The sequence below is a fragment of the Salmo salar genome, chromosome 10 (genome assembly GCF_965601325.2).
Source record: "Salmo salar chromosome 10, fSalSal1, whole genome shotgun sequence".
Lineage (NCBI taxonomy): Eukaryota > Metazoa > Chordata > Actinopteri > Salmoniformes > Salmonidae > Salmo > Salmo salar.
Window position 1 is genome coordinate 7,438,385 of NC_138300.1, and position 22,784 is coordinate 7,461,168.

General features: G+C 42.0%; 1 protein-coding gene across 8 annotated transcripts in view; it reads right to left on the bottom strand.

The window, feature by feature from the left end:
• Window positions 1-22,784, bottom strand: part of adgrl2a (adhesion G protein-coupled receptor L2a) — a 214,519-nt gene that overhangs the window by 161,562 nt on the left and 30,173 nt on the right. For all 8 annotated transcript variants that reach the window (XM_082956689.1, XM_082956687.1, XM_014215663.3 and 5 more), the window contains exon 2: window positions 8,871-9,044. In XM_082956689.1, the coding sequence (XP_082812815.1) occupies window positions 8,871-8,970 (100 nt within the window). In that variant the 5' untranslated portion in view covers window positions 8,971-9,044. The remainder of the gene's footprint in view (window positions 1-8,870; window positions 9,045-22,784) is intronic.

Sequence of the window (22,784 nt, forward strand, 5' to 3'; positions counted from 1 at the left end):
AGTGTGGTTAGATTAACGAGAGTCTTGTCTTTAAAATGGTGTAAAATAGTCATATGGTTGAGAAATTGAAGTAATAGCATTTCTAAGGTATTTGAATATCGCGCCACGGGATTCCACTGGCTGTTGACTAGGGTGGGACGTTAGCCCATAGAGGTTAAAACTCGTTTTTCAACCACTCCACAAATTTCTTGTTAACAAACTATAGCTTTGGCAAGTCGGTTAGGACAGCTACTTTGTGCATGACACAAGTACTTCTTCCAACAATTGTTTACAGACAGATTATTTCACTTATAATTCACTGTATCACAATCCAGTGGGTCAGAAGTTTACATACACTAAGTTGACTGTGCCTTTAAACAGCTTGCAAAATTCCAGAAAATTATGTCATGGCTTTCGAAGCTTCTGATAGGCTAATTGACATCATTTGAGTCAATTGGAGGTGTACCTGTGGATGTATTTCAAGGCCTACCTTTAACTTCAGTGCCTTTTGGATTGACATCATGGGAAAATCAAAAGAAAATCAGTCAAGACCTCAGAAAAAACATTGTCGATCTCCACAAGTCTGGCTCATCCTTGGGAGCAATTTCCAAACGCCTGAAGGTACGACATTCATCTGTACAAACAATAGTACGCAAGTATAAACACCATGGGACCAGGCAGCCGTCATACCTCTCAGGAAGGAGATGTGTTCTGTCTCCTAGAGATGAACGTACTTTGGTGCGAAAAGTGCAAATCAATCCCAGAACAACAGCAAAGGACCTTGTGAAGATGCTGGAGGAAACAGGTACAAAAATATTATGTGGATATATTGAAGCAACATCAAGACATCAGTCAGGAAGTTAAAGCTTGGTCGCAAATGGGTCTTCTAAATGGACAATGACCCCAAGCATACTTCCAAAGTTGTGGCAAAATGGCTTAAGGACAACAAAGTCAAGGTATTGGAGTGGCCATCACAAAGCCCTGACCTCAATCCTATAGAAAATTTGGGGGCAGAACTGAAAAAGTGTGTGCGAGCAAGGAGGCCTACAAAACTGACTCAGTTACACCAGCTCTGTCAGGAGGAATTAGCCAAAATTCACCCAACTTATTGTGGGAACCTTGTGGAAGGCTACCCGAAATGTTTGACCCAAGTTGAACAATTTAAAGGCAATGCTACCAAATACTAATTGAGTGTATGTAAACTTCTGACCCACTGGGAATGTGATGAAAGCTGAAATAAATCACTCTCTCTACTATTATTCTGACATTTCACATTCTTAAAATAAAGTGGTGATCCTAACTGACCTAAGACTGGGAATTTTTACGAGGATTAAATGTCAGGAATTGTGAAAAACTGAGTTTAAATGTATTTGGCTAAGGTGTATGTAAACTTGACTTCAACTGTACATAGCGCATTGATGTGAATAAATACTGCTGCTCTCTCATTTAGCTATTGGCGCCTTACGGATTGTGGTTGTTGTGGGTGGCTGTTCACAAATCTAAATGTGTATTTGAACCCAATAATGGTTGAATTTAAGAAGTTTAAGCTGCCTATCAATCATTGTTTTTGAAACCAGTTGACAGCCAGTGAAAAATGCGCTCTTGCAACAGCTGCACAGTGTGGATCCAAGCCCATGGAATACAAGTGGGGCTTTTTTTCTTCAGTAGTGCTCAAAGCATGCCATTTCATGAGTGCAGCATTTATTTTTCAACTCAAATCAATGAGCCCAATTAGTCCTCCATGACAACAAATTCATAAACAACAGAGTTGGGCTGGCTAATAAGTCCTTAGTTTTGGGGTCATGCTCAGGTAAAATATAAAATAAAATAATAATAAATTATTAATATTATTATTATTATATTATTATTAATAATAAAATCTACAAGACCATGGTGATTGCCTACGGAGCTGTGAAGGGAACGGCACCTCCATACCTTCAGGCTCTGATCAGGCCCTACACCCAAACAAGGGCACTGCGTTCATCCACCTCTGGCCTGCTGGCCCCCCTACCTCTGAGGAAGCACAGTTCCCGCTCAGCCCAGTCAAAACTGTTCGTTGATCTGGCACCCCAATGGTGGAACAAGCTCCCTCACGACGCCAGGACAGCGGAGTCAATCACCACCTTCCGGAGACACCTGAAACACCACCTCTTTAAGGAATACCTAGGATAGGATAAAGTAATCCTTCTAACCCCCCCCCCCCCCCCCCGCCCCCTAAAAGATTTAGATGCACTATTGTAAAGTGGTTGTTCCACTGGATATCATAAGGTGAATGCACCAATTTGTAAGTCGCTCTGGATAAGAGCGTCTGCTAAATGACTTAAATGTAAATGTAAATGTAAAACAATTTGGCTAATCTATACGTCCAAGTCCTATTCTTGAAAATGAATGGCTATACATTTTTTTGGAATGACTGGAATTCTGATAGACTTTGGTTTTTAATGTCAGAATATAATTGAATCGTATTATTATTATATGTAGTAGGAAGCGATGGGTTAGAAGAAGCCTACATAACCAACCGATAAAGTAAAAGTTTACATCCTTATATGGCCAGCTATATAAACTTCAACATTGATTTATCCTGCAATAGATGTCATTCAATTTGTAATATACATTTTTGTGTCCTTCTAATCCCTCTTAAGGGGAAAGTAATCTAAAAGTAACGGAATGTAATCAGATTACGTTACTGAGTTTGGGTAATCCAAAAGTTACGTTACTGATTACAATTTTGGACAGTTAACTAGTAACTGTAACGGATTACATTTAGAAAGTAACCTACCCAACCCTGGAAATGAGAATAAATGGGAGCTCAAACTCTCTAAATGTAACCTCATGTCTCTCTCCCTAACCTTGTCCTCTAACTGGGACACATGCACCCTGTACCAGCTCCTATCTCACAATACTTTAATAGATACAAGACTTACTCAAGCCTTCACAGTCTGGTTGGGTTACCAACACATCTCCAAACTTCTGGGCCACGCCCACAATTAGGATCCCAGGGTGCACAGTCTGACCCTGGCTCTGACTAGCTAGCACAGCCATCCTCTCAGCCTTCAACTCATCAACTGGTGGTGGTGGAGCACCCTAACCCCTTTCTCCCCCTATCGCTACCAACGCCAGACAATGGGGCCAACATGATGGAGCTCCTTGTCACCTCTGCTTATGTTATACCCAGACCTAAGCTGCCTTATTTCGAAATTGGGCAAGAGAGTGAATTCACCCTCTTGAATATGGCCTTAGACAGTATCCTAGGTAACCATGGCCACCTCTCAGAACAGTGCACGTTTAAAGTGCTCCTGGATCATCTGAAAATGCCAAGTGCACAGAAACTGGCAAAGTAATATATGTACAACACTAGGCCATACACCTCAGCTCTCAATGCCCTAAATGTCAAGTATGGACAGCCCCGTCAGCTCGTGCAGTGTGACATTGGCAACATTCTCAATGCGTCACATGTAAAGGTAAGAATTTGCTTTCTCCATCCAATCCTTTATAGGCATGCTGCAGACATTGGAAGGTCACCAGTGTGCCGAGTTCAAATGTGTAAAAGCTACTGGGTAAATTGCCACCTGAATACCGTGATTGGGTTTATTGAGAGCTGCTTGACTCATGGTATCTTAGAGTAGGACAAACCTATACCCTCCAGAACCTGTCTGGCTGGTTGCAGGTGTAAGCAAGGGCCGGAAGACTCTCACAGACAGCCTCTGTTCTCTACCAGGACAAGCGGGAGGTTAACCGGAAAGAACCATGGTGCCTGGGTACCACCATGTTCCTGACCAGTGAACATGAACACAAACCAGCCAGTTACAGATCTCTTCGTGGTAAGCAGCAACAATCGATCAAAAACAAGCCCAAGTTTGAATTCTATTGTCCTTACTGTGAAGGGGAAGAACACTTCCTAGGCTCATGTCCTGAGTTCAATCTTCTCAAGGGAGAATATCAGGGATTGGATCTCGGTTAAAGTATGCTGCTTGAAGTGTGGGCGAAAACACTCCCCAAAGGAATGCACCCTAAAAAAGCCATGCAACACCTGCAAGGAGTTAAACCTCACCGTGCTACATGAGGTCATACCGCAAGAGAACAGGAGCGTCCTTCTGGTCAGTACTGACAAAGCCGAGACTGGTGTCCTCTACCTTGACTGCCCAAACCGCTCAGCATGAGTTATGTTAAAAGTGGTCAGACTAATCTTAAATCATGGTGAAGAGGCGATGGAGACCTTTCCCATCTTTATGACGGCTCTGAACGTTCAGTCATTCTCCCTGCCGCTGCCTATTGCCTTGGGTTAGAGGGTGAATCAGAGATACTGAGCCTTCAAACTATTCGTTAAGATGTTCTCCAAGAAAGCGGAGCTTCTGTGTCATTCACCATATCCCCTGAAGGAGACAGCGGCACCCGGCATCAAGTCCACAGTGCAGTCACAGCAGACAGTATCTGCCTAACGGAGCACACCTCCCCTTCTGACATGCTTCAGAGGAATTTCCCACAACTGAAGGTCATGCCGCTGCCAAAGATCCACAGGCCACGGCCTCTATTGCTCATAGGGTCTGACCATCCATACCTGCTGGTCCCCATTGAGCCATTCCATACTGGCCCTGTGGGAGGCCCTGTCGCTGTCCACACCTTGCTTGGTTGGGCTGTGCAGGGCCCAGCAAGCCTGATGTCACACACACACGTCCAGCAATGCCTATTCGCTACCATTGCTTCCCCAGTCACTTAATTCCTTAAGAATGTACAGAAGCTATTTTAGGTGGACACATTCCCTCTTTGGAAAGGAATTCACATGTTCCAAGCAAGATCAGTGTGCCTTGAATCTCCTGGAGGAAAAGACCACAATAATCTTGGTGGATGGGCTCCAGAGATATGCAATGTCTCTACTCTGGGCCCCCATGAGCCCACAGCTGCATGTTACAAAACAAGCAGTGATGCCTTCCATTCGTGGCACTGAGCGTCGGTTGCTAAAGAACCCAAGGCTGGCCAAAGTCCACCATTAGGAGATCAAGAAGCTGGTAACCTCAGGCTATGTCGCCAAACTTACTCTTGACGCTGAGTAAGGATCCCTGGAATCCTGTTACCTGCCACGCCACCTCATTGAGCAACACAGCGGCAAATTCAGACTAGTGTTCAACCTAGCTCCTGGTGAAGAGGACACTGCAAGACACCTTCCTGTGGCGTGCAAGCCAACTCCACCTCATCCTCCAGTGACAGGGGTCAGATCCTCATAGTGTTCCAACAGCATGCAACTGTGGGCTCATGGGGGCCCAGAGTAGAGGCATTGCATACCCCTCCTGCATTTGCCATTCATGCACGCCACCCTCCTCCAGAACCACCAGCCATGGTGCTCCATGGGGCAGCAGTACCACTCCCCTTCATCATCCGTCTACCTGACCAGGACCCAGTTACTCCCAACTTGCTCCTCATTGGGCAGCACGACAGTGCTCTACCCCAAGCTATCTATACTGACAAGGGGGCTTGTTGGTCGACGGCAACATAGCCAAATCCTGGCTGACCCCTTCTGAGCAAACATCAAACCCTTCTTCAGACTGGTGGCCTGTTTGATTAGCTTGCCTGAGGTTGACCTAGATCAAAGCATGACCTAGATCAAACCAGGCCTGCTTGCACAGCCCCTGAGGAGTAAGAGCAAAACCAGCAGAGACCACTTTTAGCTGTAGAAAAGGCTAACGTTAACTGTCTCTTTTTAATTGCACTAACTATCCCTTTAATTGCAGTTACCTCTGAGCCATAGATCGTAACGTATCAGTCCTCAATGACACTGCCCATGTTATACAGGCTTTTGGACACTAGACACCTCTATACATCTCTATGCTTGGAGTTCACCTACAACCAATTTTACTTGTTAAATACCTGAGCTAATTGGTCTTATTAGTTTAGTGCCAAGCCATTCAGGCAGTAGTAAAAACCCTCTCCAGCATTTATCATTTTATTTCTGTTATCTGTGCATCCAATACCCAACTGTGAGTAACCCACAATATTGTTTACATTTTCCTTTCTGTTTGATGTTTCAGTTGATTTGCATCTAAAGACGCACTGTTGGGAATAGTGGTAGAATGTTTGATGTTATATAGAAAGTAATGTTGGGTATGCCTTGAAATTAATCTATTTGTAAATGCTTTGGGGAGAATGATGGTTTATGATTACTAGCTCTGACTACTGGCTCTGAGAATGTGTTGGAATGCTGATGACGGAATAATATTATTGTGTTTATTATATATGGTCATGTGGATTCTTCATATCTTTTTTTTTTAAACATACAATCTACTTGCAGACAAGCCACTCAACATTTTACATTACATCCAGTCATCTAACAGACTCCGATCCAGAGCGACCCACAGAAGCAACCGGGGTCAACGCCCTGGCACAGACAGATCTCCCACAAGCTAAAAAACGGGAACCCAAACCAGCAAACTATCAGCCACCGGCCCAAGCTCCCAACTGCCAGGCCACCAGCCCTCCGAGACCAACCGCCAGGCCACCAGCCCTCCCACAGTTCCTGAGAGCTGCCCCTCAACCAGAGACGCCTCCCCCTGCCCCCAAAATCATATTAAAATAATTCCATTCCCCACCCCCAAGCCCCAAGCCCCTGTCCCCAAGCCCCCATCCCCTAATGCACCAACAGTCAACAAAATGAACAAAAGACAAAGGAAAACAGAAAACAACCATTCAGCAAGGCCAACTGAATATGTTTGAGTGCATGTATGGCACTATTTACATGTGCGTGTGTATCTTTGAATGAGAGTGTGCGTATATGCATGTGTACAAACACCTGTGCGGCATCAGCCTCAAGCAAACAGGCATTAGCTGTAACAACGTTGCCCCTCAGTGTCATTCAAACATACTTTTTGTTTTGTTTTATTTTTACCTTTGACTGTCATTCTATCCCCCACCCAGCAACTCCACTCCCACTTATCTCCAATTCCACATCCCAATCCTCAGCTTCCCTCAGCCCATCCCACCCATCTCTGCTGGCCACCCTCTTCGGACTTCTACGCACCATATATCTTTCAACTATGCTGTTAACATACAATTTGAATCTATCTAATCGAATAGAATCCATTGATTGCAAGTTGAAGATAAATACTTTTATAAGAGTATTAGTAATTGACTGACCAGGTCTCTCCAGATCTCCCAAAAACGCTATTTCGAAACTCAATTTTAGATTAATGTTATTCTACCTCACCCAGTGCAATACTTAAATAGGCAATCTGCCTTAACAGGAATGTTTGCTCATCTTTATCATGGTGTCAATTTCGGACCCCACTGTACATCTGCCCACAGAGTCAAATGGGGACGATGAGATGTGAATTTTTGAGGGATGTAAAGGAAAGAAGAGCGGGAGAACCCTCAGAGCAATCAATCTTGCAGTGTCTTAAATCAAAACTTTTAGCCATTTATAGCCCGGCAGTAACCCATTTTAATTCAATTATAAAAATGCATTAAAAATATATTACAGGCAGGATGCAGTTTAATGAACCATGTTTACTTGGGAATATTATTTAATGAAACTCCTGCAAGGCTGAGCCCCGTTGTTAGAACGGGACCGCGGAGGAGAAGAGGGGCTCACGAGAAACCAAATGAAAAGGTTTCATATGGATTAGTGAATAGGTGCATCTATTAACGCAGGCTGAAAATGGTGACCACCTTCTTTGGCTCGTTTTCAGGACAATATCTCTCAAGGCAAAAGATTACTGTTATCATTCTTCAAACTTCACATTTCTCTAGTATATGCTACTTATCGTGATGAACGATATCAGAAAAGTGTCTATGATAAGTGCTCGGTTTGGTCGGTGTTGATAATTTTCTTTGTCCCAGCTCTAGTCAGCATTCACCTTGGTCCTCTACTACGTAAATCCCTTCCAGCCCACAGGATACACTACACCAGACAAGCAGAAACAGACCATTGTAGCAAAGACTGTGGCTGTTTTCCAAGTGGCACCCTATTCTGTACATAGTGCAATACTTTTGACCAGAGCCCATAGAAAGTAGTGCACTATGTAGGGAATAGGGTGCCATTTGGGACAAACTCTGTTGTGAGTCCACCTCAGTGTTAGATGGGATCATAACATGTACAGGATTGGGCATCTATATTTCATGAGCAAATTATGAAATCATGACAATGTGCATAATTTTTTGTTTGATTCACCCATATAGGATAACCGCTCCTTGTCAATCCAACCATTAGAAGAAAAAGCAGTGAACAGTTGGCACAAATAAACCCCCAAAACAGTGCATTTACTGATTCCTTGCGTTCTAAAGATGCTACATTTGGCATAAAGCCTAAATTTGAAATATTCGAAGATCCTAATACATTTGTGGGTGTACTATTCCTGCCATTATGCATATTATGTTGGCCTGAATGGTTGTGAGATAGTTTAGGCATGATTCTGATCTATTTTAGTCTATTAATCAAAGCCCACATTTGCTGTGATTAAAAACATGTATGGTTTAGATTTCTAGATTAAGATGTACAGTATATACAAGGGAATCTCAGTGCAAAATTAAACATGTATCCAGTAGAAGCTTTGATTGCACCAGGGACAACTGATGCTTTGAAGCAGAAAATCTCAAACCAATCACAATTCACCAACTAATGAAACCACTCAATATTATCCCTCATCCTCTGAGGCCACTGTATTCATACAACTACTGCATGCAGTCAGAGGAGCTACTCTGGCAAAAGTGATTATTTTATTTCAGAGCCTAAATGCTAAACTTGAGGAAGACAACAAACATTTCATTGATTGAATGAGAAGAACAGGCCCTTGACATATTCCCTGTCTAATTGTTACAAAAAAACATTGATATTAATATATAATGTTCTAACTTCAAAGGATTTCAATATTAGGTTATTGCACATAACAGGACTGTGTACTTACCCTCTGAAGACTGTATTAGGGCCATTGCAATAAGCCAGCAGAAGGTTGGTAGTTTCCACAGAGAGCATGCCATAGTGCCTTGTGTGGATGGTCTCTGCATGATTTGGTAGCGATGACTGGGGGTTAAAGTCCAGGCAAACAGCTCTCAAAGATGTTCATCCTTGACCCTCTCACCTGCAAGGCAAAGGAAGGGAGACATTCTTCTCATGTTCAAAAGTCCAGTGGTGTCAGTCAGTCTTGAATTTCACACAATATGTACCATCCGCCTTTAACATCCTCCTCAACACCAGCTCTGATGCTGCTCTGTGTGCTTTAGTTTCTTCGTTGTGGAATTTTTGAAACACAAACTGTAAAACGCTACAAATCCAGACAAGCTAGTAAAAAAAAGCCATAAAGTCAATAATCCGGAGGAGGGAAATCCCTTAATGGAAGCTAAGTGCTGAGTGACCATTCAATAGGGCTGGGCCTAGTGGCTGCTACTACTCAGAGGTCCCGCTTTCACCTCCACATGACCAAGAGCTAGCAGTGCTCACCGAGTTATCTGCTGCCCCAAACAAACAAACAAACAAACAAGCTAGCCAAATGGTGTCTCTCCACACAGTTGTTCTGAGTGAACACAACCAAGTTATCTTGAGTAGCTCCTCCCACCCCAAAATCCCTCCCCTCTCACTCAATCCGTACCTGTCATTCACATAGGTTGAATTTGTTGGTTTGTTTTCTTGCTACTACAAAGGAAAATAGCTAGCTGTCACGGATACAGCGCACAACCGACTGGCAGGCTGCTGGGTGAAACCAAAATGCCTTACCTGGAAGATCATGCGTGGTGTGTGCAATCCTAATGGATCCCCTTTGTCTGCATGTTTACACTCACTAGCTGCACCCGTCCTCTTCTCCCATCAACCATTATCACATTCACCCAGGGACCCACCATCACTCGGGTAACAAGGCACACAGGACCCCAGTAGAACCTTTTCTTTTCTTTTTGCCTTTTAAGAAGTCAAAAACAACTCCACTCTTATTTTTCTGCTTGCTACACTGCCCCAAAGGCCAGAATCACAATATTCTTCTAGATGTTGTATCTACTTGTAGTTGCATTCTTGTCAGCCAGTCACAATAACACTACACTACTGAAACATTTATGGTGATGAAATCTATTTGTAATATATTGCAAAAATCTGATACAAAACCTATTCGTGTGCATTCGCTTGCATTAAGTTTCCTGGTCATTGCATGCGGCATCAAAACAGATTTATCAAGGAATGTGATTATAATTAGTGAATTCTTAAGACCACTGTAAACCAAATCTGAGTCTGAACAATGTCCATATTACAGTACATTGTGTGTGTAACCGGGGTGAAATGGCTAGTTAGTTAGCGGTGCATGCTAGTAGCGTTTCAATCGGTGACGTCACTCACTCTGAGACCTTGAAGTAGTTGTTTCCCTTGCTCTGCAAGGGCTGCGGCTTTTGTGGAATAATAGTTTATTTTTATTTTTTATTTTACCAGGTAAGTTGACTGAGAACACATTATCATTTACAGCAATGACCTGGGGAATAGTTACAGGGGATGATTGAACCAGTTGGAAGCTGGGGATGATTAGGTGGCCATGGTGGTTTGAGGGCCAGATTGGAATTTAGCCAGGACACCGGGGTTAACATCCCTACGATAAGTGCCATGGGATATTTAATGACACAGAGACTCAGGACACCTGTTTACCGTCCCAACCAAAAGACGGTACCCTACACAGGGCAATGTCCCCAATCACTGCCCTGGGGCATTGGTACCATCTTTCGGATGGGACGGTAAACAGGTGTCTTGAATCTCTGTGTCATTAAATATCCCATGGCACTTATCGTAGGAGTGTGTTCAGAGGGTCCCTGGTTTGAGCCCAGGTTGGGGCAAGGAAAGGGATGGAAGCAAGCCTGTTACATTCATTCTGTTGACACGGATCACACTGCTGGAGTTGCTACAGAGAAGAAGGTCAAAGGGGGATGAGTGTAACCACTATGAAATGGCTAGCTAGCGGTGCGCGCTTTGTAGCACTTCAATCGGTGACGTCAGTCGCTCTGAGACTTTCAAGTAGGCCCTCGTGCCTCATTTATAAATGTTACATACTCAATATTCCCCAAAATATGTGCCAGTTTTCATGCAAAAGTTGCCATTTGTGACTCGTTTCAGGAAACTAGGCATATGTCTCACGTCACTACTTCACAGGAGAGGCATTTGAAAGTAAACATACATTGTTTATCAAAATGCATTTTCTCCGGCAGAAATGCCTTCTGGAACGTGAACTTTCATGTGCCGTAAATAACAAACTTGTATTACATCCTTAAATACAAATTAAATTGTTAAATAACGAGCCTAGTAGTTTAGCCATGGAAAAAGGCAGGAACCTTCCCGCTAGCCATGATTGGCTGAACTAATAGAAGGGCTGGACATGCAGGGAGATGACTTTGGATTGGTCTGCCATGTAGCATGCTTCTGTTTATAACGTGAGCTGCTCAGTATGTGTTGATAGCCATTTCTACCACACTGTATCAAAGCAGAATTCCTTTCCCATTGTTCTTCAACTGCAGTGTATGATATACAATTTTCTAGCTCTGAGTCTGTACTTTTATCCAATGTAAAAAACACAATAAATGGGTAGGCCTAGTTAAATATAGTAACAAGATGCAATCATTAGCCATTAGTGAGAAAAGCGAAAATCGATTTATCTTTGCATACTACAATAATTAGAATAGACATATATTTTCATTTTTTTTTCATTTCCATGATCATTGCAGAATAAATTCCTCACCTTTTCTGACTGTGATGGTTTCATAGGCTACTCGCGAAATAGCTTATAGGCCTATAACAAATTAGAATAGACTACCATTCACCCCATCTCTCATTTAATTGGACCTGCTTCACAGTAGTAAATAGATAAGCTATTTCAAGTAGCCTATTTTACTCTATGGGAGTTTAATGTTAGATCAGACGGTTCACCTTTTCCAATGACTTTTGTAGGCAATGTCTGAGTACTGTAATGTGACATTTCTAACGTAGAAAATATTTAATTTATAAACATAATACACATCATAACCACTGCAGAATAAATTCCTCACCTTTTTATTTATTTATTTATTTCACCTTTATTTAACCAGGTAGGCAAGTTGAGAACAAGTTCTCATTTACAATTGCGACCTGGCCAAGATAAAGCAGAGCAGTTCGACAACATACAAAAACACAGAGTTACACATGGAGTAAAACAACATACAATCAATGATGCAGTAGAAAAAAATAAGACTATATACTATGTGAGCAAATTATGTGAGATAAGGGAGGTAAAGGCAAAAAAAAGGCAAAAAAGGCCATGGTGGCAAAGTAAATAAAGTATAGCATCCCTGTGGCTCAGTTGGTAGAGCATGGTGTTTGCAATGGTGTTTGCAACGCCAGGGTTGTGGGTTTGATTCCCATGGGGGGGCAGTATGGGGGGAAAAAAATAAAATATGAAATGAATTGAAATGTATGCATTCACTACTGTAAGTCGCTCTGGATAAGAGCGTCTGCTAAATGACTAAAATGAAAATGAATTGAAATAAAACACTGGAATGGTAGATTTGTAGTTTGAAGAAAGTTCAAAGTTAAAATATAAATAATATGGTGCAAAGGAGCAAAATAAATAAAATAAATAAATACAGTAGGGGAAGAGGTAGTAGTTTGGGCTAAATTATAGATGGGCTATGTACAGGTGCAGTGATCTGGGAGCTGCTCTGATAGCTGGTGCTTAAAGCTAGTGAGGGAGATAAGTGTTTCCAGTTTCAGAGATTTTTGTAGTTCGTTCCAGTCATTGGCAGCAGAGAACTGGAAGGAGAGACGACCAAAGGAGGAGTTGGCTTTAGGGGTGACCAGAGAGATATACCTGCTGGAGTGCGTGCTACAGGTGGGTGCTGCTATGGTGACCAGTGAGCGGAGATAAGGGGGGACTTTACCTAGCAGGGTCTTGTAGATGACCTGGAGCCAATGTGTTTGGCGACGATTATGAAGCGAAGGCCAGCCAACGAGAGCGTACAGGTCGCAGTGGTGGGTAGTATATGGGGCTTTGTGACAAAACGGATGGCACTGTGATAGACTGCATCCAGCTTGTTGAGTAGGGTATTGGAGGCTATTTTGTAAATGACATCGCGAAGTCGAGGATTGGTAGGATGGTCAGTTTTACGAGGGTATGTTTGGCAGCATGAGTGAAGGATGCTTTGTTGCGAAATAGGAAGCCAATTCTAGATTTAACTTTGGATTGGAGATGATTGATGTGAGTCTGGAAGGAGAGTTTACAGTCTAACCAGACACCTAGGTATTTGTAGTTGTCCACAAATTCTAAGTTAGAACCGTCCAGAGAAGTGATGCTGGACAGGCGGGCAGGTGCAGGCAGCGATCGGTTGAAGAGCATGCATTTAGTTTTACTTGTGTTTAGGAGCAGTTGGAGACCACGGAAGGAGAGTTGAATGGCATTGAAGCTCGTCTGGAGGGTTGTTAACACAGTGTCCAAAGAAGGGCCAGAAGTATACAGAATGGTGTCGTCTGCGTAGAGGTGGATCAGAGATTCACCAGCAGCAAGAGCGACATCATTGATGTATACAGAGAAAAGAGTTGGCCCAAGAATTGAACCCTGTGGTACCCCCATAGAGACTGCCAGAGGTCCGGACAGCAGGCCCTCCGATTTGACACACTGAACTCTGTCAGAGAAGTAGTTGGTGAACCAGGCGACGCAATCGTTTGAGAAACCAAGGCTACTGAGTCTGCCGATGAGGATGTGGTGATTAACAGAGTCAAAAGCTTTGGCCAGGTCAATGAATACGGCAGAACAGTATTGTTTCTTATCGATGGCGGTTACGATGTCGTTTAGGACCTTGAGCGTGGCTGAGTTGCACCCATGACCAGCTCTGAAACCAGATTGCATAGCGGAGAGGGTGCGGTGGGATTCGAGATGGTCGGTAATCTGTTTGTTGACTTGGCTTTCGAAGACTTTAGAAAGGCAGGGTAGGATGGATATAGGTCTGTAGCAATTTGGGTCAAGAGTGTCACCTCCTTTGAAGAGGGGGATGACAGCAGCTGCTTTCCAATCTATGGGAATCTCAGATGACACGAAAGAGAGATTGAACAGGCTAGTAATAAGAAAGAAAGGGTAAGAAAGAAAGGGTCCAGATTGTCAAGCCCAGCTGATTTGTAGGGGTCCAGATTTTGCAGCTCTTTCAGAACATCAGCTGAATGGATTTGGGAGAAGGAGAAATGGGGGAGGCTTGGGCGAGTAGCTGTGGGGGGTGCAGTGCTGTTGAATGCAGTAGGGGTAGTTAGGTGGAAAGCATGGCCAGCCGTAGAAAAATGCTTATTGAAATTCTCAATTATAGTGGGCTTATCGGTGGTGACATAATTTCCTATCCTCAGTGCAGTGGGCAGTTGGGAGGAGGTGTTCTTATTCTCCATGGACTTTACAATGTCCCAGAACTTTTTAGAGTTTGAGTTGCAGGAAGCAAATTTCTGTTTGAAAAAGCTAGCCTTGGCGTTTCTAACTGCCTGTGTGTATTGGTTTCTAACTTCCCTGAAAAGTTGCATATCGCGGGGGCAGTTCGATGCTAATGCAGAACGCCACAGGATATTTTTGTGTTGGTTAAGGGCAGTCAGGTCTGGGGAGAACCAAGGGCTATATCTGTTCCTGGTTCTAAATTTCTTGAAAGGGGCATGCTTATTTAAGATGGTGAGGAAGGCATTTTTTTTAAATAACCAGGCATCCTCTACTGACGGGATGAGGTCAATATCCTTCCAGGATACCAGGGCCAGGTCGATTAGAAAGGCTTGCTCGTTGAAATGTTTCAGGGAGCGTTTGACAGTGATGAGTGGAGGTCGTTTGACCGCTGACCCATTACGGGTGCAGGCAATGAGGCAGTAATCGCTGAGATCTTGGTTGAAAACAGCAGAGGTGTATTTAGAGGGCACGTTGGTTAGGATGATATCTATGAGGGTGCCAGTGTTTGCGGCTTTGGGGTTGTACCTGGTGGGTTCATTAATAATTTGTGTGAGATTGAGGGCATCAAGCTTGGATTGTAGGATGGCTGGAGTGTTAAGCATGTCCCAGTAGCACGAGCTCTGAAGATAGATGGGGGGCAATCAGTTCACATATGGTGTCCAGAGCACAGCTAGGGGCCGAGGGGGGTCTATAGCAGGCGGCAACGGTGAGAGACTTGTTTTTGGAGAGGTGGATTTTTAAAAGTAGAAGTTCAAATTGTTTGGGTACAGACCTGGATAGCAGGACAGAACTCTGCAGGCTATCTCTGCAGTAGATTGCAACACCGCCCCCTTTGGTCGTTATATCTTTTCTGAAAACGTTGTAGTTAGGGATGAAGATTTCAGAGTTTTTGGTGGACTTCCTATGCCAAGATTCAGACACAGCTAGGACATCCGGGTTGGCAGAGTGTGCTAAAGCAGTGAATAAAACAAACTTAGGGAGGAGGCTTCTAAAGTTAACATGCATGAAACCAAGGTTATTACGGTTACAGAAGTCATCAAAAGAGAGCGCCTGGGGAGTAGGAGTGGAGCCAGGCACTGCAGGGCCTGGATTCACCTCTACATCCCCAGAGGAGCAGAGAAGAATACGTATGAGGGTACGGCTAAAAGCTATAAGAATTGGTTGAATCGTTACTGGTCATGATGAGTTTATATTCCCATAGTAGCCATACACCAAATTACCACGCGCATCTCCCATTTAATTGCGTAGGATATTATAATTAAACGTTTTTGCTCTATGTAACCGACAGGGTGTGCGGTTTATAAGATACATTAGAATTTAAAAGGTGAGCAGACAGTTGATATTTTGCATTGAAGTGTGTAGACTACCACTGTAAGTAGGCCTACTATAGTTTAAAAAAAAATCCAAGTAGACAATGTTTCAAAATTCGCAGGCAGTGGCATATTTACGTTTGAGGAAAATGTGAATACACAACATTATTGCATTTAAACAATCTATCTACAGGTCCACAACAATTTACAATTGTTTTCGTCTTTCAGAAACAGTCAGATAACACAAACTCCTCCAAAGACATTTGATCAAGTTCGCCATTGCAATTCCTTTAGATACTGTCTTGGCCTAATTCCAATACTTCCAAACTATACAGTAAATAAGGATGTTATTGTCACCATAAAAGGTGGGTGATGGGAGTTTTTCAGGCGGTATTATAATACTCATCCACGTGTGCAATTTTATGACAGGTCTGATTTAGAATGGGAAACATGGGTATGTATGGCGTGTGCCAAGTTTACAAATCTTTAACAGCTATTTAGTGTTAAATTTACACAACGGTTATAAATGAGGCCCCTGCACAATTGGCACTCCTCACGTACGGTTACAACTGTATGTGCATTCACATAGCAAGCCTACTCGTGTGTGTGTGTGTGGTGTGTGTGTGTGTGTGTGTGTGTGTGTGTGTGTGTGTGTGTGTGTGTGTGTGTGTGTGTGTGTGTGCGTGTGTGCATGGGGAGAGGAGTGCGTGTGTGTGTGTGTGTGTGTGTGTGTGTGTGCGTGCGTGTGTGGGGTGTGGGGGGGGGGGGGGGGGTGTATGCATTCCGCCAGCGCTGCTATTAGGTGATGATGATAGGGACTGTATGGGACAGAAATGGTAATATTTTCCTACACCGAATCATTTGAGCTATTATGAATGGTATGTTAATCTGTACAACTATGGTTACTATTATTGTCACTAATAGTATTATTATTTTAATGTTAATACTACAGTTGGTATCATTATCATTATTTCTGTTCTTACTGATCTTTATTATTGGTATGAGGTATGACCAGAAACACAGATTACATTGAATCACATGTTATATTTGCTTCCTTAAATTTCAAATTTCTACTGCCTGTTCCTTGTTAAAGGTAATTCTATTTTTGTAGGAACTACCTATGTGTATTATCTGTCTAATTTGAAAGAAATGAAAGCATTTGGGGATAAGAAAAATACAATTATACCAAATTTATATAGTACAACCGAGGTGAAATGCTTACTGCTCTAACCTGTTTTTGTGCTGTAAGTGGCACTTTGAGCTTTTTTCAAGGGAAGTGTCCCAACTTCTCATGGGCCCTAGGATCAATGTTATGGAGCACACATGGAAAATCAAAAAATGCCAACCATGTGACGTTTCAGGGAAAGGACAAAGGAGGACTGTTAGGAACATTATAAATATCATATATAGATATGCCTAGCAGCTTGATTGCAATGGTACTTTTTGGTAGTAAATTCATTTATTATGGTAAGTATAATTTAAACTTGTATCTCATTATGGTAAGTGATAAAATAAGTATAGCTAATTATAATTTCTAATGGTTTAGCAGATTATAAAAAGACGATCAATCTTTACCTAGCTAAAAGATAAGGAATATAATACCTATTGTTTACAGGAAACTCACTCTACAACTATAGATGATGTTGTGTGGAAAATGGACTGGGAGGGACACATTTATTTCTGTGGGAGAAAAAAAATCTAAAGGGGTGATGATATTAATTAACTTCTCTAGGAAAGCGGGGCAGTATTGAGTAGCTTGGATGAAAAACATGCCTAAAGTAAAATGCCTGCTACTCAGGCACAAAAGCTAGAATATGCATATAATTAGTAGATTTGGATGGAAAACACTCTGAAGTTTCTAAAACTGTTTGAATGATGTCTGTGAGTATAACAGAACTCATATGGCAGGCAGAAACGTGAGAAAAATCCAACCATGAAGTGGGAAATCTGAGGTTTGTAGTTTTTCAAGTGATTGCCTCTCCAGTATACAGTGTCTGTGGAGTCATATTGCACTTTCTAAGGCTTCCACTAGATGTCAACAGTCTTTAGAACCTTGTTTCAGGCTTCTACTGTGAATGGGAAGAGAATAAGAGCTGATTCAGTCATGTGTCTGGAAAATTGGCATGAGCTCAAACATGCGTGCGGCCGAGAGAGCGAGCTGCCTTTCCTTTCAATTCTAAAGACAATGGAATAGTCCGGTTGGAATATTATTGCAGATTTATGATAAAAACAGACTAAAGATTGATTCTATACATCGTTTGACATGTTTCTACGAACTGTAATTGGAACTATTTTGACTTTTCGTCTGGACTAAACTCGTGCGCTTAGTGAATTTGGAGTGCTGGACTAAACGCGCAAACAAAATGGAGGTATTTGGACATAAAGATGAACTTTATAGAAGAAAAAAAAAACATTTATTGTGGAACTGGGATTCCTGGGAGTGCATTCTGATGAAGATAATCAAAGGTAAGTGAATATTTATAATGTTATTTCTGACTTATGTTGACTCCAAAATGGCGAGTATCTGTATGGCTTGTTTTGATGCCTGAGCGCTGTACTCAGATTATTGCAAAGTTTGCTTTCGCCGTAAAGCTTTTTTGAAATCTGACACAGCGGTTGCATTAAGGAGAAGTTTATCTATAATTCTGTGCATAACACTTGTATCTTTTATCAAAGTTTATGATGAGTATTTCTGTAAATTGATGTGCTCATTCACCGGAAGATTTGGAGGCAAATCATTTGTGAACATTACACGCCAATGTAAAATAGGGTTTTTGGATATAAATATGAACTTTATCGAGCAAAACATACATGTATTGTGTAACATGAAGTCCTATGAGTGCCATCTGATGAAGATCATCAAAGGTTAGTGATTCATTTTAGCTGTATTTCTGGTTTATGTGACGCCTCTCTGTGCTTGGAAAATGGCTGTGTGGTTTTTCTTGTCTAGGTGCTGTCCTAACATAATCTAATGCTATGCTTTCGCCGTAAAGCCTTTTTGAAATCGGACAATGTGGTTGGATTAACGAGAAGATTATCTTTAAAATGGTGTATAATACTTGTATGTGTGAGAAATTTGAATTATGAGATTTCTGTTGTTTTGAATTTGGCGCTCTGCTATTTCACTGGCTGTTGGCGAGGTGGGACGCTACCGTACCATATGTCCTAGAGAGGTTTTAACAATAATTTTGATCCGAAACTGCAAATTGTCCAAACAGACCCACAAGGAAAGTGGATCCTTTTAAAACATGCTATTGGACGATAAACACATTTGGCTCATTAACCTGTTATGGCTAGGGGGCAGTATTTTCACGGCTGGATAAAAAACGTACCCGATTTAATCTGGTTACTACTCCTGCCCAGTAACTAGAATATGCATATAATTATTGGCTTTGGATAGAAAACACTCCAAAGTTTCTAAAACTCTTTGAATGGTGTCTGTGAGTATAACAGAACTCAAATGGCAGGTCAAAACCTGAGAGATTCCTTTACAGGAAGTGGCCTGTCTGACCATTTCTTGAACTTCTTTGCCATCTCTATCTTTTACAAAGGATCTCTGCTCTAACGTGACACTTCCTACGTCTTCCATGGGCGCTCAGAGCCCGGGAAAAACCTGAATGTCGTCATCCCAGCCCCAGGCTGAAACACATTATCGCCTTTCTCAAGTGGCCGATCAAGGGACTGTGGGCTTAGGCGCGTGCCCTGGCCGCCCCCGTCTTTGTGATTTTTCCTCTGTTTGCCGAAAAGGAGATTCCCGGTCGGAATATTATCGCTTTTTTACGAGATAAATTGCATAAAAAAAAAAATTCAACAGCGGGTTGACATGCTTCGAAGTACGGTAATGGAATATTTAGATTTTTTTTGTCACGAATTGCGCCATGCGCACGACCCTGATTTACCATTTCGGATAGTGTCTGGGACGCACGAACAAAACGCCGCTATTCGGATATAACGATGGATTCTTTTGGACCAAACCAACATTTGTTATTGAAGTAGCAGTCCTGGGAGTGCATTCTGACGAAGACAACAAAAGGTAATCAAACTTTTATAATAGTAAATCTGATTTTGGTGAAGGCTAAACTTGCTGGGTGTCTAAATAGCTAGCCCGTGATGGCTGGGCTATGTACTTAGAATATTGCAAAATGTGCTTTCACCAAAAAGCTATTTTAAAATCGGACATATCGAGTGCATAGAGGAGTTCTGTATCTATAATTCTTAAAATAATTGTTATGCTTTTTGTGAACGTTTATCGTGAGTAATTTAGTAAATTGTTAGCAAATTCCCCCGGAAGTATGCTAGTTCTGAACGTCACATGCTAATGTAAAAAGCTGTTTTTTGATATAAATATGAACTTGATTGAACAAAACATGCATGTATTGTATAACATAATGTCCTAGGTGTGTCATCTGATGAAGATCATCAAAGGTTAGTGCTGCATTTAGCTGTCTTCTGGGTTTTTGTGACATTATATGCTAGCTTGAAAAATGGCTGTCTGATTATTTCTGGCTTGGTACTCTGCTGACATAATCTAATGTTTTGCTTTCGCTGTAAAGCCTTTTTGAAATCGGACAGTGTGGTTAGATAAAGGAGAATCTTGTCTTTAAAATGCTGTGAAGTAGTCATATGTTTGAAAAATTGAAGTTTTTGTATTTTTGAGGAATTTGTAATTCGCGCCACGCCTATCATTGGATATTGGAGCAGGTGTTCCGCTAGCGGAACGTCTAGATGTAAGAGGTTAATCTATACGGTCCAAATAATGATGATCCACACTTCTTCGAAAATATACATAACAATCTATTGAGCTTGCAGGGAACACATTATCCTGTTATTATGGTGGGAGATTATAACACGGTTTTAAGCAGAGGTGGGGCCAAGTCACGATTATTCGAGTGACAAGCCACAAGGTCCAAGTCTAAAGTCGAGTCCCAAGTAAAATGGGTTGAGTCAAGTTCAAGTCGTGCATTCTCAGAGCAAGTCAAGTCTCAAGTCAAGTAAAAAAATCTATACAGGCAATGATTTGTTCAACTACAAATCTTTGTTTATTTATTGAGGCTACCAAACAGCCCTTTTCATTATTTTGTCAGAAACATTTTGATTATATAATAATTAATTTGAACAACAATTTCCAAATTCAAGCTTCATAAGTAAATTATAAATTTCAAGCAATTCTGACATACCAAAAAAACAGAAGGCCTATGTCAGTAATTGCTGCTTGATGCCCCATTGCTGGTGAGCTTGCAAAGTAAACGGTTCATATTCATGATCACCAACCAATTTTTGGAGCGGCATATTCATTTATGGCAATACTCTCTCCCTACAATTTGACGTTTTTCCTGCACCCGATCCTATAGCTCTACAGCAAATCAACAATCTGCTTGCTAGCTCAGTGGTTTTTACTTTTTGACCTTTGGTATAAGGTTCTATGGACAGATTATTCAAAAGTGTAACTTTTGGACGACATGGTTCACATTATGCCTGGAGAAAACCAAACACTGTATTTCACAGCAAGAACCTCATACCAACGATCAAGCATGGTGATGGCAGGGGACGACAGGTAGCCTATTGGTTAGAGTGTTGGACTAGTAACCGAAAGGTTGCAAGATCGAATCCCCAAGCTGACAAGGAAAAAAACAGTTGTTCTGCCCCTGAACAAGGCAGTTAACCAATTGTTCCTAGGCTGTCATTGAAAATAAGAATTTGTTCTTAACTGACTTGCCTAGTTAAATAAAGGTAAAAAAGGGTGATGCTTTGCTGCCTCGGAACCTAGACGACTTGCCCTAGGGGAACCATGAATTCTGCTCAGATAATTCTACAGGAGAATGTCAGGCCATCCATCTGTGAGCTGAAGCGCAGCTGGGTCATGCAGCAAGACAATGATCTAAAACACACAATCAAGTCTACATGAATAGTTTTAGAATGTCAAAGTCCAAACCTAATCCCAATTGAAACGTTGTGGCAGGACTGGAAACGAGCATTTCATGCATGAAAACCCACAAATGTCGCTGAGTTAAAGCAGTTCTGCATGCAAGAGTGGGCCAGAATTCCTCCACAGCGATGTGAGAGACTGATCAACAACTACAGGAAGCATATGGTTGCAGTCATTGCAGCTAAAGGTGGCACAACCCGTTATTGAGTGAAAGGGGGCAATTACTTTTTCACACAAGGGAATAGGGTGTTGCATAACTTTGTTAATTAAATAAATAAAACAACCATATATTTTGTTTATTTGTAAACTCAGGTTCTCTTTATCTAATATTAGGTTTTGGTTGAAGATCTGATAACATTCAGTATAAAAAATTTGCAAAAATAGAGAAAATCAGATAGGGAGTAAATTATTGTTCACATCACTGTACGTTGTGTCAAGCTTGTTAAAGGAGAAACTGGGAATAGTTATACCTGTGCTAGTTTTGAGAAGAGGAATTGTTTAGATTATTTGTGCATCCTCCGCCCAGAGGAAGCTTCGTGGCTCAGGCTCAACCTGTGGCGTGCTTTGCTCTCCGGAAGACGGCTCCGCTCAAAGGTGGGGTAGCATTGAGTCTAGAGGTAGATCAAATGAAAAATAATATTCCTGGTGTTTGTGATGCCAGCCCTTTGGTGAGACGTAGACCCAGTGACAATGGCGAGAGTGAGAATACCCTGTCTGTCTTGAGCTTTGACAAAGAGTTTCTACCTGATAAGGTCAGGTTAGATTATATTTGCTATTCTGTGAAGGCCTATGTTCCGAACCCGCTACGGTGTTTTAGGTGCCAAGGCTTCGAACATGCTGCAGCAGTGTGTAGAAGGAGATCCCATGATGTGCGAAATGTGTATGAGTGTGTCACAGGATAGAGGTCATCATGGAGTATTATCTCTGAGGGTGCTACTGGGGGGCACCCTTATGTTTCTAGTGTCCAGGTGAGCCTGATTGGGATTATTGGGTTCACCTAGTTTAGGACTATTTAGGTTCCTCTATGGAACTGGGCTGGTTGCTTAGGTATCTTGTGTTGTACTCATGTGCGCTTGTTTTGTTGTTTTTCCTGTGAATACTTCAGTAAACATTCTGGATTTACCCTCACCTCTGCCTGCTGTGTTTCTCTGCACCTGGGTCCGAATTCGTACTAGAGTT